At 40.2% G+C, this 19,340-nt stretch overlaps 3 protein-coding genes across 9 annotated transcripts in view; 1 reads left to right on the forward strand and 2 right to left on the reverse strand.

Moving 5' to 3' along the window:
• Positions 1-9,432, reverse strand: part of TBC1D16 (TBC1 domain family member 16) — a 95,661-nt gene extending 86,229 nt beyond the window's left edge. For all 4 annotated transcript variants that reach the window (XM_058169622.1, XM_058169623.1, XM_058169621.1 and 1 more), the window contains exon 1: positions 9,351-9,432. The gene's annotated coding sequence lies outside the window, so the exon portion shown is untranslated. The remainder of the gene's footprint in view (positions 1-9,350) is intronic.
• Positions 9,433-13,451: 4,019 nt separating this feature from the next.
• Positions 13,452-19,340, reverse strand: part of RMI2 (RecQ mediated genome instability 2) — a 35,381-nt gene continuing 29,492 nt past the window's right edge. The window contains exons 1-2 of one of the 2 annotated variants that reach the window (XM_058170868.1): positions 16,488-16,539; positions 13,452-14,497 (exon numbers count right to left, since the gene is read on the reverse strand). In XM_058170868.1, coding sequence (XP_058026851.1) covers positions 13,970-14,389 — 420 coding nt within the window. In that variant the 5' untranslated portion in view covers positions 14,390-14,497; positions 16,488-16,539 and the 3' untranslated portion in view covers positions 13,452-13,969. Of the gene's footprint in view, positions 14,498-16,487; positions 16,540-19,340 lie in introns of those variants that run through there. The other variant, XM_058170867.1, reaches the window with a different exon arrangement.
• The window catches only part of CCDC40 (coiled-coil domain containing 40), a 32,149-nt gene continuing 27,619 nt past the window's right edge, over positions 14,811-19,340 (forward strand). Inside the window, exons 1-3 of one of the 3 annotated variants that reach the window (XM_058170856.1) lie at positions 14,811-14,966; positions 16,249-16,336; positions 17,953-18,267. In XM_058170856.1, coding sequence (XP_058026839.1) covers positions 14,950-14,966; positions 16,249-16,336; positions 17,953-18,267 — 420 coding nt within the window. In that variant the 5' untranslated portion in view covers positions 14,811-14,949. The remainder of the gene's footprint in view (positions 14,967-16,248; positions 16,337-17,952; positions 18,268-19,340) is intronic. The other 2 variants (XM_058170854.1, XM_058170853.1) reach the window with 2 other exon arrangements.

Here is a 19,340-nt window from a genome sequence, read left to right on the forward strand (position 1 = left end):
ATATATATATATATATGTTTTCTGAGGTTTTCACGGGTGTTTGTATATAGGTCTTTGGTTGTTCGGGTTTTCTCCCGTGTAAAATTGGAAGTGTCTTGGCGACGTTTCGACGAAGTCTTATTCGTCATCTTCAGGCTTCAGCTTCGTGCTTCTGGGAGCAATGTGTGATTGCAGCTGTTTCTTCCTTTTTAACTGCTAGTGGGGGTTTGAACTGATTGGGTGGGAGCTTGGCTGTGCTCTGATTGTGCTCAAATCCCCCTGCAACTCAGACTAATCTGAGCACAACCAAGCCCCCACCCAAACAGGACACACCCCCAGCCAATCAGAGCACAAAAAAAACCCCATCCAATCAGAGCACAGCCAAGCTCCCACCCAATCAGTTCAAACCCCCACTAGCAGTTAAAAAGGAAGAAACAGCTGCAATCACACATTGCTCCCAGAAGCACGAAGCTGAAGCCTGAAGATGACGAATAAGACTTCGTCGAAACGTCGCCAAGACACTTCCAATTTTACGCGGGAGAAAACCCGAATAACCAAAGACCTACATACAAACACCCGCGAAAACCTCAGAATATATATATATATATATATATATATATATATATATATATATATATATATATATATATATATATATAGGTCTTTGGTTGTTCGGGTTTCCTCCCGTGTAAAATTGGAAGTGTCTTGGCGGCGTTTCGGCGAAGTCTTATTCGTCATCTTCAGCCTTCAGCTTCTGGGAGCATTGCTCCCAGAAGCACGAAGCTGAAGCCTGAAGATGACGAATGAGACTTCGTCGAAACGTCGCCAAGACACTTCCAATTCTACACGGGAGAAAACCCGAACAACCAAAGACCTATATACAAACACCCGTGAAAACCTCAGAAAACATATATATATATATATATATATATATGTATGTATAAGTAAAGAATATGCATTAGCTATATTAATTTGATATACTAAGGAGAAATTTCCTGACAGTTAGAACAATTAATCAGTGGAACAACTTGCCTGCAGAAGTTGTGAATGCTCCAACACTGGAAATTTTTAAGAAAATGTTGGATAACCATTTGTCTGAAATGGTGTAGGGTTTCCTGCCTGGGCACGGGGTTGGACTAGAAGACCTCCAAGGTCCCTTCCAACTTTGTTATTATTATTACTATAATTGATGAATTAGCAATGTGTTAAACAGCTATTGTGCTGCAAAGCAAACTTCTAGGTTTGTTGTAGGCTGATTCTGGTCCCTCACAATTAACAGCACAATCGCAAGCCCAACAAACTCCCAAATGAGATGAGCGGTTCCCTCATCTGCTCTGCCTCTCATGTAATCTATGCCGTTATCCGCCGGGAATGCTCCTTTGAATTTCATTTAAGGCAAACAGGGTCACACCAATTTTTATGGAAATAATAAGGCACGAGATGAGAACAAGATTCCAAAGCAGGACCAAGTAATTTCAGAGCATTTTAACCGCCCAGGACATCCCATTACATTTCAGTAACCATTTTAGAAAAAAAGAAACTTCACTTGCATAGTAGTATAACATGTTCAACTCATATACATCAAAATACATCACATACACCTGTCTCAGGAGGTCTCAATAGATTTTTAAGACGTTACAGTTGTTAATTGATAAGGTGCTTGTAATCTGAATTACAAATAACCTGTATCTGCATAAGCACTCTTTTCCCCCTTGTATCTTACCTGTGAAAATGAGAAAGGAACAACAGCTCACAAAAAATTACATAGTTGTGACTTTGGTACTCACCGCACAAGCTAGAAATTGTGACTTAGCTGCCTTGTGACTCGCTATATCATACCTTATGGGAAAAAAATCATGTGTTATTCATCATTTCTGGTTCTCATTGCACCTCTTGGAACCAATTAACAATGAATACCAAGATACCACTGTATTTTCATAAAACTAGTTAGCTGAAAAGGTGCTAAGTACTCCACCTCTTACTTTGTAGTGCATGCATATACTCATGAGCTTGCCTGCTGCCTCCACACCCTCCCCTGCCCAGCCACACTCCCTAGCACTCACCTATCTGCTAGCCTTCTTACAAGCTTCCAGATTTGCGATTTCCCACCAGCATCCCCATTTGCTTGTTGAAAAGTGGCAAGAAGTCACAAGTTGCAAAAATGCAAAGTCCTCACTTAACAACCAGATCCCTTACCAATGGAAATTCTGGTCCAAATTACTGTCCATCCAGCAAGGACTACCTGTATATTATATTTAGCACAGTGTATGGATGTAGGCATTTGAACATAGATGTTCAGTATAAGCCAAATGATGTCAAGTGCATCATGTCATTATGCAAGTATTGTGATTAATATAATCTGAATATTTGAAAGTGACATTATGACATGTTTAATATCACTTGCACCCACCCTCTCCTGAAGATGCCCATGATATTGAGATCTGCCCCAGGCCCCTCCTGTATTGGGTGCTGCAGGGTTTTACTCTCTCCCCCGTCTTTTTCGACATCTACATGAAGCCACTGAGGTCATCCCTGGTTTGGGTTTGGTATCATCAGCATGCTGATAATATTCAATTGCATCTTTTGAGCCTGGGCCAGCCTACTGAAGATCTCAATAACCTGATTCTGGAGGCTGGAGTGCCTGGAGACTATGTGGGTTTGGATGGGGAAAAAACATCTCTAAGTTTCTAAGTTGATCTACCGAGACCAAGTGAGTGATTGACCTGGCCATCTTTGTCCTTGGATTGGGTTGCACTTCCCCCTTCAAGGTTGATACACATTATTTGGGACTTCCTGGACTTGCATCTGCTACTCAAAGAGCAGATGTCAGCTGTGGCTACAACTGACTTTGCATAACTCCAAGTAGTGTGTCTGTTATAACATTTCCTAGATTACAGAAACTTCAGGCAATCATTCATGCCTAGTCACCTTGAGGCTTGAATACTGCAATGCTTTCTACATATGCTTCCCTTGAAGATTACCCAGACTCTTCAACCAGTCCAGAACATAGCAGCAGTAGTAATAACACACCTCACAAGCTGTCACGATTGCCATTTTGTTTTCTGGATATGACTCAAGATGCTGGTTGTTACCTGTAAAGCTCTAAATGGCATAAGGCCTTGTTATTTGAGGACCACCAATCTCCCATAATATCACCCTGGCTGATTTGATCACATTCTCATTAAGTATTCAGTCAGCACAATCTCCCTCCCTGCCCAGCCACACTCCCTAGCACTCACCCATCTGCTAGCCTTCTTACAAGCTTCCAGATTTGCGATTTCCCACCAGCATCCCCATTTGCTTGTTGAAAAGTGGCAAGAAGTCACAAGTTGCAAAAATGCAAAGTCCTCACTTAACAACCAGATCCCTTACCAATGGAAATTCTGGTCCAAATTACTGTCCATCCAGCAAGGACTACCTGTATATTATATTTAGCACAGTGTATGGATGTAGGCATTTGAACATAGATGTTCAGTATAAGCCAAATGATGTCAAGTGCATCATGTCATTATGCAAGTATTGTGATTAATATAATCTGAATATTTGAAAGTGACATTATGACATGTTTAATATCACTTGCACCCACCCTCTCCTGAAGATGCCCATGATATTGAGATCTGCCCCAGGCCCCTCCTGTATTGGGTGCTGCAGGGTTTTACTCTCTCCCCCGTCTTTTTCAACATCTACATGAAGCCACTGAGGTCATCCCTGGTTTGGGTTTGGTATCATCAGCATGCTGATAATATTCAATTGCATCTTTTGAGCCTGGGCCAGCCTAGTGAAGATCTCAATAACCTGATTCTGGAGGCTGGAGTGCCTGGAGACTATGTGGGTTTGGATGGGGAAAAAACATCTCTAAGTTTCTAAGTTGATCTACCGAGACCAAGTGAGTGATTGACCTGGCCATCTTTGTCCTTGGATTGGGTTGCACTTCCCCCTTCAAGGTTGATAAACATTACTTGGGACTTCCTGGACTTGCATCTGCTACTCAAAGAGCAGATGTCAGCTGTGGCTACAACTGACTTTGCATAACTCCAAGTAGTGTGTCTGTTATAACATTTCCTAGATTACAGAAACTTCAGGCAATCGTTCATGCCTAGTCACCTTGAGGCTTGAATACTGCAATGCTTTCTACATATGCTTCCCTTGAAGATTACCCAGACTCTTCAACCAGTCCAGAACATAGCAGCAGTAGTAATAACACACCTCACAAGCTATGCGATTGCCATTTTGTTTCTGGATATGACTCAAGATGCTGGTTGTTACCTGTAAAGCTCTAAATGGCATAAGGCCTTGTTATTTGAGGGACCACCAATCTCCCATAATATCACCCTGGCTGATTTGATCCTGCAGTGTTGGTGCACTTCAAGTTCCTTCAATTAAACAATGTCATCTATCAGGATTCTGGAAGCATTTTCTGCACTCAGGAAAGAGTGTAGAAAAGAATAACTAAGTTGATTAGGGGCCTGGAAATTAAAACATATGAGAGGTAATTGCAAAAATTGGGTATGGCTAGTCTAGTGAAAGAACAACTAGGAGTGACATGATAGCAGTGTTCAAATATTTGAGGGGCTGCCACAAAAAAGAGGGGGTCAATCTATTTTTCAAAGCACCAGAAGCCAAGAAACAATGGATGGAAACTAATAAAGGAAAGAAAAAAACCTAGAACTAAGGAAAAATTTTGTAACTGTGAGAACAATGAACCAATGGAACGGCTTGCCTTCAGAAGTTTTGGTACTCCATCACTGGAGGTTTTTAAGAAGAGTCTGGACAGCCACTTGTCTAGAATAGTTTAAGGCTTCCTACTTGAGCAGTGAGTTTGACTAAAGAGCTCCAAGGTCCCTTCCAACTCTGTTATTACCTTTTCTGTAGCAGTCATTCTTGTAAGCCAGTTTAGTCTCTCTCGTGTTCAATAAGCCTTTGTGGTGTACTAGCTTTAGAGCAAGGGTGTCAAACTCAAGGCCCTCAGGCCTGCAGGATGCTTAAATCCAGCCTGTGGGGCCGGCCTGGAAATATCAAAGGACCAGCCTGCGGTGCCTCTGGAGGCTAAAGTGGGCCACATGTGGCCCCCCACACCTCGTTTTCACCCTCCATGGCCTCCTGCAGCAAAATGGGCCAAAAATAGGCCAAAAGCGGGCTTAGAAACGGCCCCGAAAACAGGCCAAAAACAGCCCTGAAAACAGGCCAAAAAACGGGCTGAAAAAGGCCAGCAGAGTGCTGCAGGAGGCCAGGGAGGGTGAAAATGAGGCGCAGGGAGTCTGTGTGTGGACCCCCACACCCTGTTTTGCCTAGCAGGGTGCTGCAGGAGGCATCCGTTCCCCCCCCACCCCACCCCCCAGCCCGTGGAGAACTACAAAGCTGATCCCGCCCTCGAAGAAATCCAGTTCAACAGCCCTGCTTTAGAGCATCTTCTTCATGGTCCTTCAGATATTCTTTCAATGCCTTTTCCCCCCCCTTCAGCTGGCAGGTGTATTTCCAATATTCCACTTCCACTTATTTTCCTTGGTAATTAAAGTCTATCAACATCTCTGCATGGAAGGGAATAATTCGTTGTCATTTTTCTAGTCTTCCTATTCAAGACTTTTAGTTCTTCTTGAGCCCAGTTCACTGTTTTAGCTATGTATTTAACGACTGGAATTTTCCAAGTGTTAGTTGCCTTGATATCATTTTCTCTATTGAGTTGGGACTTTAAGATCTTCTTCACTCTCTTGATGTATTATCTTCTAATCTTCTTCTTGTCTTCAGTGTGCTTGATGTTGCCAGCTTGAAGGATGCCCAGGTATTAGTAGTAGTCATCTTCATCCAGACTTTTGATGTTATTTTCAAAGGCCATCTAGATTTCTTCAGTTTTCACTATTTTTTGTTTATTTTGTTACGGGTATATTGTACTATATTAATTTATTTGATTCTTTTTGTTAGTTTTTATTGTTTTAAATGTGGTTTTATATTCTGTAAGCCGCTTTGAGTGGCTGTGATGACAATATAAATTTGATAGATAGATAGATAGATAGATAGATAGATAGATAGATAGATAGATAGATAGATAAGTAGGTAGGTAGATAGATAAGTAGGTAGGTAGGTAGGTAGGTAGGTAGGTAGGTAGGTAGGTAGGTAGGTAGGTAGGTAGGTAGATAGATAGATAGATAGATAGATAGATAGATAGATAGATAGATAGATAGATAGATAGATAGATAGATTTTTCCTCTACTGATGGTCAGGGTGGCACATTTATCCAGTCCAAACACCATTGCAATATATTGTCCATATATATGGACATAATTCAGATGGTATTTTTCCAAACAACCGTGTCCATGTTATTATCCCCTACTCATTAAGGCAATATCTCACTTTGATCTCTGGCTGGGGTGCAAACTGACAGGCTATTTTAATCTGGACCTCATGCAATAATCAGCAATACAGCCTTAACTGAGTCTCAATTCCTGTAGGTATTGTCCTGGAGCCAAGTTTCAAGAGAGGCATATTGTCCCATGCACCAGACTTGCTTTATCTGCAAACGCCCTCATCAACATGCAGCCACAATTTACTTCCCCTGATTTTGCACATTTCCTTACTGGAAGGCATTTTTTAAATTATTGTCTAAACCAAAACTATGCTGCCGTTTGCCTTTTTTTCCCTGGTACACAAACCACAGTGATTTGATCCAGCAATTTCAAACATTCCCTTCAAGTCTAACTTGTCATACTTGTTTTGAAAATCTGATCCAAGTCTTCCTTCTTTTTCTGTAACTTTAGAGAGTGTACCACCTATTTTCATAAAATTGTCTCAAAGCGTTTGATTAACAACTTTATTTCCTGATCGGTCAGTAGCTGCATAGGAATCCGGAGAGGGGAAGGGTGATATCATTATGCAAATGACAGAATTGATGTAATTTGCGCCACACACATCAAATGACTGTCACAAGTTATATGATTTATGTCATTTGTGCTATGACATCTAGGTGCATGTTAGATTATTACGGTTTCTATGGCACATTGTGTAGTTCACATACGGCACTAAGCCATTTGTGCCATATGTAAATTCAGTATATTAAATTGCACTGTATTATATGCTTTCATTATAATTCACCAAACGTTAAAATAAATAAAGCCTCTACTCTTAAATTCCATGGTGGTCACCATCTAATTACAGGTAGTCCTCAACCTACAAGTTTGTTTAGTGACCACTCAAAGTTACAACGGCACTGAAAAAAAGTGACTTATGACTGTTTTTCATACTTATGATTGTTGCAGTATCCCCATGGTCACATGATCAAAATCCAGATGCTTGGCAACTAGTTCATATTTATAACGGTTCCAGAGTCCCAGGGTCATGTGATCCACTTTTGTGACTGTCTGACAAGCAAAGCCAATGTGGAAGCCAGATATGCTTAACAACTGTGTTACTAATTTAACAACTGCAGTGATTCACTTAACAAGTATGGCAAGAAAAGTCATCAGATGGGGCAAAACTCACTTAGCAAATGTCTCATTTAGCAACTTAAATTTGGGCTCAATTGTGATCAGAAGCTATCTGTAATAGCTTCAGCCCTAAACCTGCTTAACTTCCAAATCCAGGCAAGACTAGCCAGATACTGCTATCTGAGACATTAAAAACAGTCAGTATGTTCTACTCTAGTCACACCACTGAAAGTCTCTCTGACCCTCTACATTAATATGCTTTGCAATTTGCTAAAGTAATAGCTTCTTCAAGAGCTATTATTTTATGCAGACAGGCTGATTCCAAGTGCCATGTTCCTCCTGATACGTACTAAAACTATTCCCTTGGGAGATTCCTTTTTCTAAAGGAATTGCCTTTGAAGAGAAAATGCACATGGTGAAAATACCATTTTTCCCCATCAGACACACATCACTGGAACAACAGCGCAATCTGAAACAATGCAATGAAATGCTTCGGTTATTTTTTCATTTAAACAGAGTAGTTTAGGAGTATGAAGAAACTACGTGGAATAATTGAAAGAAAAAAATGAGACAAAAACAGTAGGAGATTACCTGTTTATTGTGCTTGCATTTTATTATGTTCTGAGACTAAAGATGATCTGCATTTTGGCAGGAATTCAAAGCACAGACCACATATGATATGTGATCCATACTTTATGGCCACCACTGAGCCAATATGAATTATTCATTGGTTTTGAGTGGGGGAGGTAGAGGAAGAGAAAGATGCAATCTCTTTCATAGCTGGCAGCATCACTGTAAATTAAGAAGTGAACAGAGCACACTGCTTCTTAACAACTTGATCCTATGCAGAGTTAAGCATGCGTGGCATTGACACGCCCAACACCTCACAAGATTAATAGGCTGCTAGCTGTACTTCCAGATTCATTATTTTTATCAGGGTTTTCCACTTCCTTTACTGACTCAATAATGAAAGGTTTTAAAATAAGTAGAACATGAAACACAGAGATCATCTGTCGTTTTTTAAAAAAGTATCTGCTATATCCTACCAAACAATTTGGAACAGTTCTACGTTCACCATTATATTGGGGGTGGGGGGAGAGAAGGTTATAGGCAAAAAAATCTTTTCTAATTAAGAGCTTTTCCCTAATCAAACGGCTTGACATTGTGTTATTCCTGATAAATTGGGATGGTTTTATTCATCAACTGAGGAAATTTTACAATAAGAATGCAGCCCAGGATGCTAACCTGGGAAAATGTAGCATGGACCAGATATTCTCACTCATTCCTTTTGCTGATTACAATAGTTAGGAAGCATCTTCAAAATGCCCTTCAAAGAGGGCCAAAAAGCAAAAAACATATGTTTAAGTGAAGGAAAGTACTGAATGGAAAGCATGTCCGATAAAACCATCATCATCCAGATAGGTACAATACGATGGTTAGTCAGGATGAGTTAAAGGACCGCATGTTTGAAAGACTCGAGAAGCCTTGACACAACAGACTTCCTTGAGTGAATCTTTAGTCTCTTCTGCACACCACTACCCTTGCCTCGTTCCCGGGTGCAGTAATTCCCCCCACTGCGCACGCATAATCCTAAATAGTGCCCCACATTCTATCGCTCTACAGTCATCTGGAGTGCAAGATCCCTTCACAGCACTGACTGGTATGACCTGAGCAGGTGAACTCCACCAGGATGCCCTGCCCCGCAACCCTTTCTCCAAGGCAGGCAGCCCATAGGGCCTCGTCCCCTTCCGCGCAAGCAGCACCTTTCACGCAATCCACGCGAAGAAACCCTCTCAGGGCCTCAGCGAAGACCCCACCCCAAGATCCACCCTGCTCTCCCAACGCCAGAACTTCCCTCCTAAGCATCAAAGACTTGAGATACCTTCACCCCAGCCCCCACCCTGGGATCAGCCTCGCCCACCCAGCCCGATGCCCAGCGGGGCAAGTTCTCACCCAGAGGCCACCGCCGCCGCCGCTGCCTCCTCCTAGATCAGCGCCGTGCGAAAGGATTTGCAGGGAAAGTAGGCGCGGCCAAACATGGTCACACCCAACTCGATCTGCTTAACCCTGCCTTTATTATACTCTTGCCGGATCCGTGGAGGATTTGGAGGTGGAGCAAGCGGGAACGTGAATCGGGCGTGAGCCGTTCTTACTCTCCTCGATCACAATGTGCTTTTGCTGCGCAACGCCAGATCTGTTCTGCTCGGCGGTTCCACAGCCTTTTGCGGAGAGAACGGGCGCTTACCAAAATTGCGCTGCCAAAATGGTTCCTTTACATTGGAGCCTTCTTTTTTTCACTCCCAGCACTGACCCCGATATGCATTTTAGACTACTACGTTAAAAGGTGATCTGAAAAGTGGGTTCAGAAGTGCCAACAAAAGGCCTTAATTATATCACATTGCGTTATTGATTATAAGTATGTCTCTACGTTAGAGGTATTAATTATATTACATTAATTAATTATATCACTACAGATGTTCAGATTGTGAGGTTTCATTTTAGTTCACAGCATTTAAGAGCTTACCCAAAATATCTGCAAGCCTGCTTCATGAATTGAAATAAATATTCTCTTTCTACCAACAGCATAAAATACTTCAAATATTGTCCAGTGTCAATTCACATTTCCAAGCTTTTGCTAAAACAAATAACATTTGTACATTTGGAATTATTATAGCTGCATTGCTCATAAATTATTAACAAGTTGCGAATCTTGCTTGAATCTTATCCCTACTTTGGATATGGGAAGATAGGGCTTTGTTTAATACTCTACTGGCTGTCTTCAACAGACACATTCATACAACATGCTAAGCTTATTTTCACTGTAACTTCGCAGGTTTTTTTGTAATTTGTGTGAATCACCCTGTTCAGTTTATGATTATATATTGTATGAACCCAAAACAAGAATTTAGTAATCAGTTAAATGTGTGAACACAGCATTGAATCAGATCTAGATACATCAAGCTCAGTCTGCTAGCTTCAACATAACTATTTAAGAAATCTCTCAAAAGTAATAGAGTGGCCTGTCGAAAGATATTAGACTGCAATTCTTCACATATTATCCTGCCAGTAAACTCTATAACGGCAATATTCATTTAGTCCACAGCAATGTGCATTCTTCCAGTCCTTAAGTTGGCAGCAAAATATGCAGGCCTTAAGTAATGTCACAACCCTACTCATGAGTGAGGCTGACAGATGAAGGTATCTTAACAGTTTTTATTAATTTTATTCCCTCCCACCTATCATTGCCTGCCACCTAAACACCAACTGCTGCTTTTAACACATGGCGGAGTGGTCTTGGCAGCTGTGGGTGGGCATTTGAGATAAAAGCTTTGGCTACATTTCAAATGGCTCAAGTGACACGCATGGATGACTTTCAAGTTGCAAAATGGCACTCCCCCCCTCCCCCAAACAATAGAAAGTCCAGCCATGCAAAGCCCTTGTCGGCAGAAGACTGAATAACATCTAAAGCAAACATCTGACAGAACCCTGCTTTTTCCCATTTCTGTATGGCAGGATTGGCACTGTTGTCAAAAAACAAAAATCCTGTACACAGGCCTAGAACTCTTTCAAAAGAATGCTAACTCAAGAATATAAGGAGCTTGCATAATGCCTGATGGATGTTTTTTGAAACACACTGCATCCAGGGTGCTTTTAGATACATAAGAGTTTCTCCTGCAACCCAGGCCAAAATGACTATGTAAGGCAGTATCTAGTGATCAGAGCAAAGTAGGTATGCATACATCTGTTTCAAAGAGCCAGTGAAACCTCATCAACCAGAAGTTGTAGATTATTTGGCAAGACTTGTTTTGGGGAGACAGAAGACACTATAAATATTTTGAAACTAGAACTTCGTAAAATGAATCAAATGTTTCTCTATGGTGGGCACCCTGGAGGTAACTTCATGAAACATGAAGATGTCTGGAACATGAGTCATGGCAACTGTCCCTTTCTTTTTAGTTCGAAATGTTTTGCTGCTTATTCAAATAGCTTCTTCAGTCCAAGCAAGTTGGTTAGGGGGACCCCATATATGTCCTCCAGGGAGATTTCATTTCTCACAATTTGGATAGGCTCCTTAGGTGAATAGGCAGAGAGTTGTTGGAATATAAATGCTCCAACTCCTAAATCCTTTACATAAGTGGGTCATTAAGTGTGGCCTTCCTGCTGAACCGGTTATTTTAATTTTCGTGGGGACTGATGCAAGAGCAGCATTAAAAAATGGGAGACAGGTGTCTGAGACCTCCACCTTTATTAAGGGAAGAACTTTCCACTTTGGCATAAATGGATTCCTTCACTGCTTTCTCAAGCCATCTCTCTTCCTTTCCAAAATGTGAACATTATTGTCCTCAAGAGTGTCCTTTTTCTTTTAAATGAAGTATATTGATGATTCTGGTTCTACGGTGTTGATTGTCCTATGCTGGGCCATCCGCTTACCTAAAAGCTGCTTGGTTTCTCCAATATAGAACTATGAACACTCATTGCATTGGACGGCATACACATTACTCTATGTTTTGATCTCTGATCTTTAGGGTAAACAAGCCTCTGTCTCAGTATGTTGTGGGTTTGAAGAACACAGGTATGTGGTGTTTTCCCAATAAATTTTATCTTTTCTAATACACTAGCCATATAAGGAATGACCTGTTGACTCTTATTCTCAGCTGTCTGCCATTCTTTCGTTGGATCCAGATGCTGATTTAATAAAGGCCCAATCTGATATCCAGAGGCCTTAATGAATAGAATTTTTTATTGGCTAAGTGTGATTGGACACACAAGGAATTTGTCTTGGTGCATATGCTCTCTGTGTACATAAAAGAAAAGATAAGAGCTGTCCTGAGATGCCCGTTTTCTTTCTTTTGGGCAATTCCTGGACATGGGGATGTTTTCTGCCCTATGATAGTGTCCTGATGACTCCTAGCTTGTGTTGAAGTGGATGGTGGAAGTAAAACAGCAGTATTGGTCTCTGGGTGTGGGCTTCCTGTAGATCTCTTATTTCTAGGTTACCACAGATCCTAATCAGAACTTCACAGTCTAGGGATGTGAGCTTATTGTCCTTGGTGTCTTCCCTGATGAACTTGATATTTGGACAGTGTTTATATGGTCTGTGAAGGCCTGTACTTCCTGGGCCTTGATTTTTTTTGTGCAGGTGTCATCCACATACTTGAACCAGTGGGTTGGTGCCATCCCCTGGAAGGAACTGAGTGCTTTCTTCTTCACTTCTTCCATGTATAGGTTGGCAACAATGTATAGGTTGGCAACAATACAGCTCAGCCATATTTCTATCTGTAGAAGTCACCTCTGAAGGTGAAATAAGTGGTATTCAGACACAGGTCCAGGGACATATATGGGGTCCCCTTAACCAACTTGCTCAGACTGAAGAAGCTACTTGGATAAGCAGCAAAACGTTTTGAACCAACAAGTACAATTCACTTTGCAATCAACTCTACCTGGATGACTGAAACTTTTTTCATATGAAACAGGAAGATATTCTTTAAAAATTGTCAGCAAGGAATTTTCATGCCGTACTTATTGAGGTATGAGAATGAACACTATTCCATTATTTAATCTTGTTTTGCGAATTTATATCTAAATGATTCAAACAGAACTACATTCTAGAAGCACCCTTCAAGTATGGCATATACCAAATGTCCAAGAATGTATAAGTTTTTCAGTTTTTATTCACTATTACTCTGAGCAAGTGAAACCAAAGAAATTCCACAAAGTCTATATTACTTTGAATTAAAAGACAAAATATAACACTAACTAGCAAAAGAGGGTACTCGATAAATAGCTGGCCAAAGCAGAATACATTTTAATACTATACTGGGAGTGCCAGGTGCTTTTTGCACTTTTCAGATTATCAAAATAACATGTTGGAAGGCAAAAATAAAAAATGTCTGAGGCACTGTAGCTATTTTCAAACTTCAGGACAATTTCACCATTAAAGGTTCCAATAGCAAACTTTTTAAAAATAATGCATGAAATATATTTTATTTCCATTAATGTGTCATCAAGAGTCTAGTTATTCACTATCCAAGAATGTTAAATCAGACACTCCAGTAATATATGCAGATTTTATTGTGATATAGTATAATTTTATCACCCAATTTTTCTCTGAACTATTGCTATATTGGGGAGATGTTGTCCATCTCAGTCTGACTTGAAGCATTTACATTATGCATTAAAAACAAGCCTTCAAATTAACATTTTCAAAACAGCTTTACCCTAGAATTGTAAATTATTCGGGTGGATAGAATCATTATTTTAAAAGTCTTTGCATATGTTAATTAGTAATGTCTTAAGTTAAGTCAGGTCTGTGGAGCACAGTACTCCTTTAATGGAAGTCCAGCCTGAAGAAAGAAGCGCAGTCTCCACAATGGGGCAATGAATATACTCAATATAGATGTTTTATCTTTGCAACAATCCATGTGCTTCAATTATAAAAGATTACTTTGCACAAGCTAATCCACCGGGGAAATAATCCACACCTTCTAAACAATGCAGGCATTTCCATCCCATTTGTTTTGTTACTGCGAGAAGTGCAGCAAAGGATTCCCATTTTGACATGCCAGCTTCATTCAGGAGAGGAGGCTTCGCTGCAAATCTTCCACTTCCAACTCCCACATAGTCCTGTGCAGGGGATTGCCCGAAAGATCCGTCATCTTCACGGCTTGAAGGACAGGTTCTGGGATGCAACCCTGCACCAAGCCCATCACCATCACATACTTTCCAGGGCTGAGGCAAGGTTTTCCCTTAGGGACTCTCTCCACGCCGGAAACCACGAAAGAACCGCTCTCGTCTAGCAACCTCACAGTCGAACCATCCTGCTCTACGGCTAATACTTTGCCCTGCATCCAGACCAGAGACACAGCCAACGCCGGACGTCCGTATTCTTCCCGGTCCAACAACCACGAGCCGCCAGGGACTTGGCGGCACCGCTTCAGCTGCGCAGCCAGGACCTTCACCGGCGGCGACCGTAAGCAAGATTTCTCCATCATTACGCCAACCCCTTTCCCGCCAAATTTCAAGGAAACGCTGAGAATGATGGTTCTGAAGAGGCTTACGACTATTGTAATATCGCGAGAGTTACGCTGAGCCTCTATTTTCTGAACATGGGGAAAAAATGAATTAGAGTCACATAAAACTATTTGGTTCCTCAACAAGCCAATAACAGCTTTTGTTTGTTCTAGCCATGAACGAGTCTAACCTTTCCTAACTCTGTTTGCTTCACGGTCTTTTCACCCTCTACGGTTTGTCTATTGCTTCTCATCTCTGGCGTTTTCCAAGTAGGTGGACTTCAGTTCCCAGAATCTTCATTTATTTACTGTACTGGCTGTGGGATTCTGGGACTTGAAGTACACACACCTGGGAATCGCTAAGGTTGAGAAATAACTCCGCGGCTTTGTCACTGAAGGCAATGTTGAGAAATGGTTCTGTCCAGATTTGCACCCACCCCCTTTTCTCAGTTTGGCATCATCCGAGGAAAAGTCAGGGCGGGGTAGCGAGGAAAAGGAAGCCCGAGGACTGTTGATAGCGTCGCCTAGCAACGGAAGACAGCATGGAGCCGAGTGCGGGGTGAGCAAAGTATAAAAAAGGGAACCAAAAGCCTTTTTTAAAAAATAAAGAGGGTGCGAAAAAAAGGACTTACGTGGGAGTAGAGAGGTTTCCTCTGGAAAAGAGGAGTAAGCTAAAAAAAAATCATAGTTATTCATTGGGAAGTGGCATATGTAGGAAGCAGTTGTCGTTCTAAATGAAGGTTTCTAATCTCACGGTTTTAAATAAAATCTTGGAACAGATGCCAGTCATCTAAGCAGAAAATTTTTTTGCATGCATTTTTCAACTTCTAGATAGACATATTACTGCAAATTATCCTTGTTATATTTAGGAAACCTGAAATGTAGGGGAGTGGACATTTATATTCTCTCTCTCTCTCTCTCTCTCTCTCTCTCTTTCTTTCCACCTTTAAAAATAACTCAAAGACAGTGCTGATGTCCAAGGTACCTTTCTCCTATTATCCCCACAATAACAACCCTCTGAAGGGGGTTGAGCTGAGAGAGAGTGACTGACCCAAAGTCACCCAATTGGCTTTCACGGCAAAGGTGGCTCTAGAACTCACAGTCTCACAGTTTCTAGCCCGGTGCCTTAACCCCTGGACCGAACTGGCTGTTTCTTTTGGAAAGAAAGTGAAGAAAATGAGTTCTATATAAATAATGCATAAGATTTCTGTGCATTTTCATGCTCTCATTCAAGATGAAAAAAAATTCCAGCATGACAAATTGTTCTTCCTCTCACTTCAAATTTGTCTTGATTAAGAAAGGATTACGAGCATGCCGGCCTTCTAGAGAAATATAGGTGCCCTCCTTCTCATTTTAATCAGTTTATTTTAATAATTTATCCTGGTACCATATTTCTTTGAGGTTTTAGCACCCCAGTTTTCTTCCCAAAGTTTTAACCCTATTTTAATTTGTGGCTCTTCTATTATTTAAAGAAAGCTTTTATCCTGTTCCTTATAACCTAAACATGTTCATACATTCTCCATTCTCTCTTCTCAAATCTCAGGAAGTTATATTGTTTTATCCCATACGTTTATTACTATTCCCAGTTTCGATATCCTTTTTCTCACCTGCTTCTTTGGATATAGTATTGTTGTTCCTTCAGTTTGTTCTAATCAACCAACTTTCACTTGTGTTAAATTTGTCATATCAGTCAGTTCTTTACACGTCTTAGTTTGAAATTATCCTTGTTATATTAATTTTATGTTTGATACATTGGCATGATTTCTCTTTCCTATGTGAACAATTTAAATGTCTGCTTGAATTGGTATTAAATAATTTATTTTCTTTACATTTAAATGAAGTGATGAATCGGAGAGTAGACAAATTTCAGAAGAAGAAAATAAAGAAGATAAGAAAGAAGATAAGAAAGAAGATGCAGAAGATAAAGGGGTAAGGTTATCAGTGTGAAAATTTTGAGAAAATGAAAATAAAATGCAGATTAAATCAGAAGTTTTCAATACATGCAGTACATGTTTAAATTGGGGAAAAGAAAGCAAAATATATGGTTATTTATTTTAGGAAAGCAAGGTGAGATACATACCACATACCTTCTAAGAATCAATCTCACTTTGTTTTGGGTGGAAGAGATATTCTTGTGCTTCTTCTAGGAGAACTAGCTGAGGACTTTAGGTTTCAGTGAAATTTCCTCACAGAATTTAGGAATGCTCTTCTCATAACATGAAACAGGAATAATTCTTGTGGTTAATAAAGATTTGCATGCCAAAGGCCCTAACATAGGTTGGGGTAAGTAGGAAGATTTTTTTAAAAAACTGGGTTGAAAAGAGACTCAGTTGGATTGTTCACTTTGGTTTTTGTGAGCCTGCAGGACTTCAAATGAGGCAATCTATTTTTTAATCCTTCATCTTCAAGCTACAAGTAGAACATTCTTATAGAATGATTCTGTGCTGTGATGTGTTATACAGAAACCTGCTGAGCAGTTCCAAGAGTATACAAATGTCAAGGAACATATAACATTTATTGTTATATTTCTTCTCATACTGGTTGTTCTTCCCATCTTTACAACAAACAAATTCCCAGCCCCCCATTATAAGCAAAAGAAGAGTTGAATGTATAACAATGTCAGCAGGGCTGATTCTGTGCTGATTTGGGTAAATGTGATTGAGCCAAAGAAGTTTAGAATTTCATTGAAAAGCATAAATATACTATTTGGTCATTGGTTGCATTATATCCTGTTGCTATCTAATCCTTCCTGACTATGAATGCAGCACTGTTCTTTCTTAGTTTTTTACATCCTGTGTATGAGACAGCACAATCTTCTGATTGAAAGTGTTCAGTCCTTGTCCATTTCAGTCTGCTCATGCCTAAAATGTCACTAAATTCTTGATTCATTTTTCTTTGTGTTGAGTTTTCCCATGTTCATGAAGCTTACATTCTGTGTTCACATTATAAATCTTTCTTTGCAGTTTTGAATATTCCTGTTAGCAATGTCAACAACTATATATTCTGAAAGTTATAATCTAGCTGTTACAAACACCACTAGCATTCTGAAAGATCCTTAGCTTTTCCTTGGCAGCATCCAAGTGCCATTCAACCTCTTAAAGTGTCCCTCATCCAGCATTACATGACCAGTTTTCTTGAAAAAAATTCATCCATGCAGTTGTTTTAGAAAAATACAGGACTTTTCCCATGTAGTATCAAACTACTCTATGCATTTTCCATTGTCCCTAAAGTGCTAATCCATCTCCAGAATCTTCCTATTTTGTTGCTGCTTTTAGCTAGACAGCTGGAATGTCCTTCACCCTTTGGGTTATTCTGCTGGGAATGTGTGTGTGTGTGTGTGTGTGTGTGTGTGTGTGTGTTTACTTCCAGCATTCTTTGCTCTTCCCTCCCAGGAATATTGCTTTGGAATATTGCTTTGCCATATTGAGGCAGCATAAGAGGACTTGAGTGAGATTCCAATTATAGACAATGGAAAATAAGATTGTGCTAGAAGTCAACAGAACAAAATACAAAACTTAACTTTTAGTTTGTTTCACTTATTGTAGCCAGAAGACAAAAATGCAACAGAGGAAGGAGCAGCTACTACTCCCTTGATAACCACAGAAGAAGCAAGAGGAGTTCCTCCTACACTGGCTATGGAAGAGGGAACAATTAGTGGCGTGGAGGCCACTGAGGAAGGAGAGGGAAGTGCTGCCATGATAACCAAAGAGGAAGCAACAAAAGATAGTCTCATTGTGGCCAAAGAAAAAATAACAGGCAGTGTATCCATGGTATCCATAGAAGGAAGGGCAAAGAGTGCTCTTATAACAACCTCTGAGGAGAAATTCTCAGGACCGACGGATATGTCAAGTATGTCATTGGTAAGCATTTCTGAGCAAATGGGACCATCTCTCATCCAGCTAACTGATGCTTCTTGCAGAATGTAGGAATTTAATATTTCTCTCTCTCTCTCTCTCTCTCTCTCTCTCTCTCTCTCTCTCTCTCTCTCTCTCTTTCTCTGTATTGACTGTTTGATTCAGTCTTCTTAAGGCAGCTGTGCTAGAGCAGGCAACAAGAAAGCCTAAAGTTTCATTAGGTTCACAATTTAGCCTTATTGTATCTCAGAAAACCTGCCTGAAACAACAAGGAGGAAACATGGTCTCAGATTAACCAAGGGAGCAAATAAAATGCAAATAAATATTAAGAAAAATAATGTTTAAACCGATTTAAATGACGCTAATATATAGACTGTGTCAAAATGCATATTGATAATTTAGACATAGTAGCCAACTAAAGTGAGTTGATGAGAAAGGTGCACAGCTTGAGATTTTAGAGCCATATCAGAATGTAGCAAATATCAGGCCTTGTAGGCCAATCACAGAGCCTTCAGTTATAGTGCTATGGTTTAGATGTTTCCTGGATGGTTATTATTACTGCTGTGTAACTCCCATTGTCATGGCAGCTACAGTATATTAGTGACTAATGTTTCCAGTACAGTACAAGATGCTACCTATTGTCTGTAAAGTATTCTGTGTGAAGGCTTCCACTTTTAGGGCCTCTGAAAAACTTGTAAAAATGTAAGTGTTGTAGAACTTCAGTGGTAGACATACTTTTAAATAGATAATGGAAACCTAATAAATTATTATATTTGATTTGCCATTGTGGGACCAGAAATACATTCTTAAAAAAAATCCTTATTGGATTGCTTCTACCGATAGTTGTAGTTCTATTTGGAAATCAATGAAAAACGGAGTTATTACAGTACTTTGGCATCAAACACCTTTAATCTATCTTATAAATAATTACCTCTTTTCTTGTGGAAAAGCCTTAGGATGGCAGCTACGATTGGTTTGGCTTTCTTTTTAAGGATTAAATTTAGGCCTTCTACAAATCGATAGCTTGGAAAAAGTTCCAAGATACTTAAACACCTTGATTTGTTCAATGAAGTTAGTAT

This window comes from Ahaetulla prasina, chromosome 2 (assembly GCF_028640845.1).
Source record: "Ahaetulla prasina isolate Xishuangbanna chromosome 2, ASM2864084v1, whole genome shotgun sequence".
Taxonomy (NCBI): Eukaryota; Metazoa; Chordata; class Lepidosauria; order Squamata; family Colubridae; genus Ahaetulla; species Ahaetulla prasina.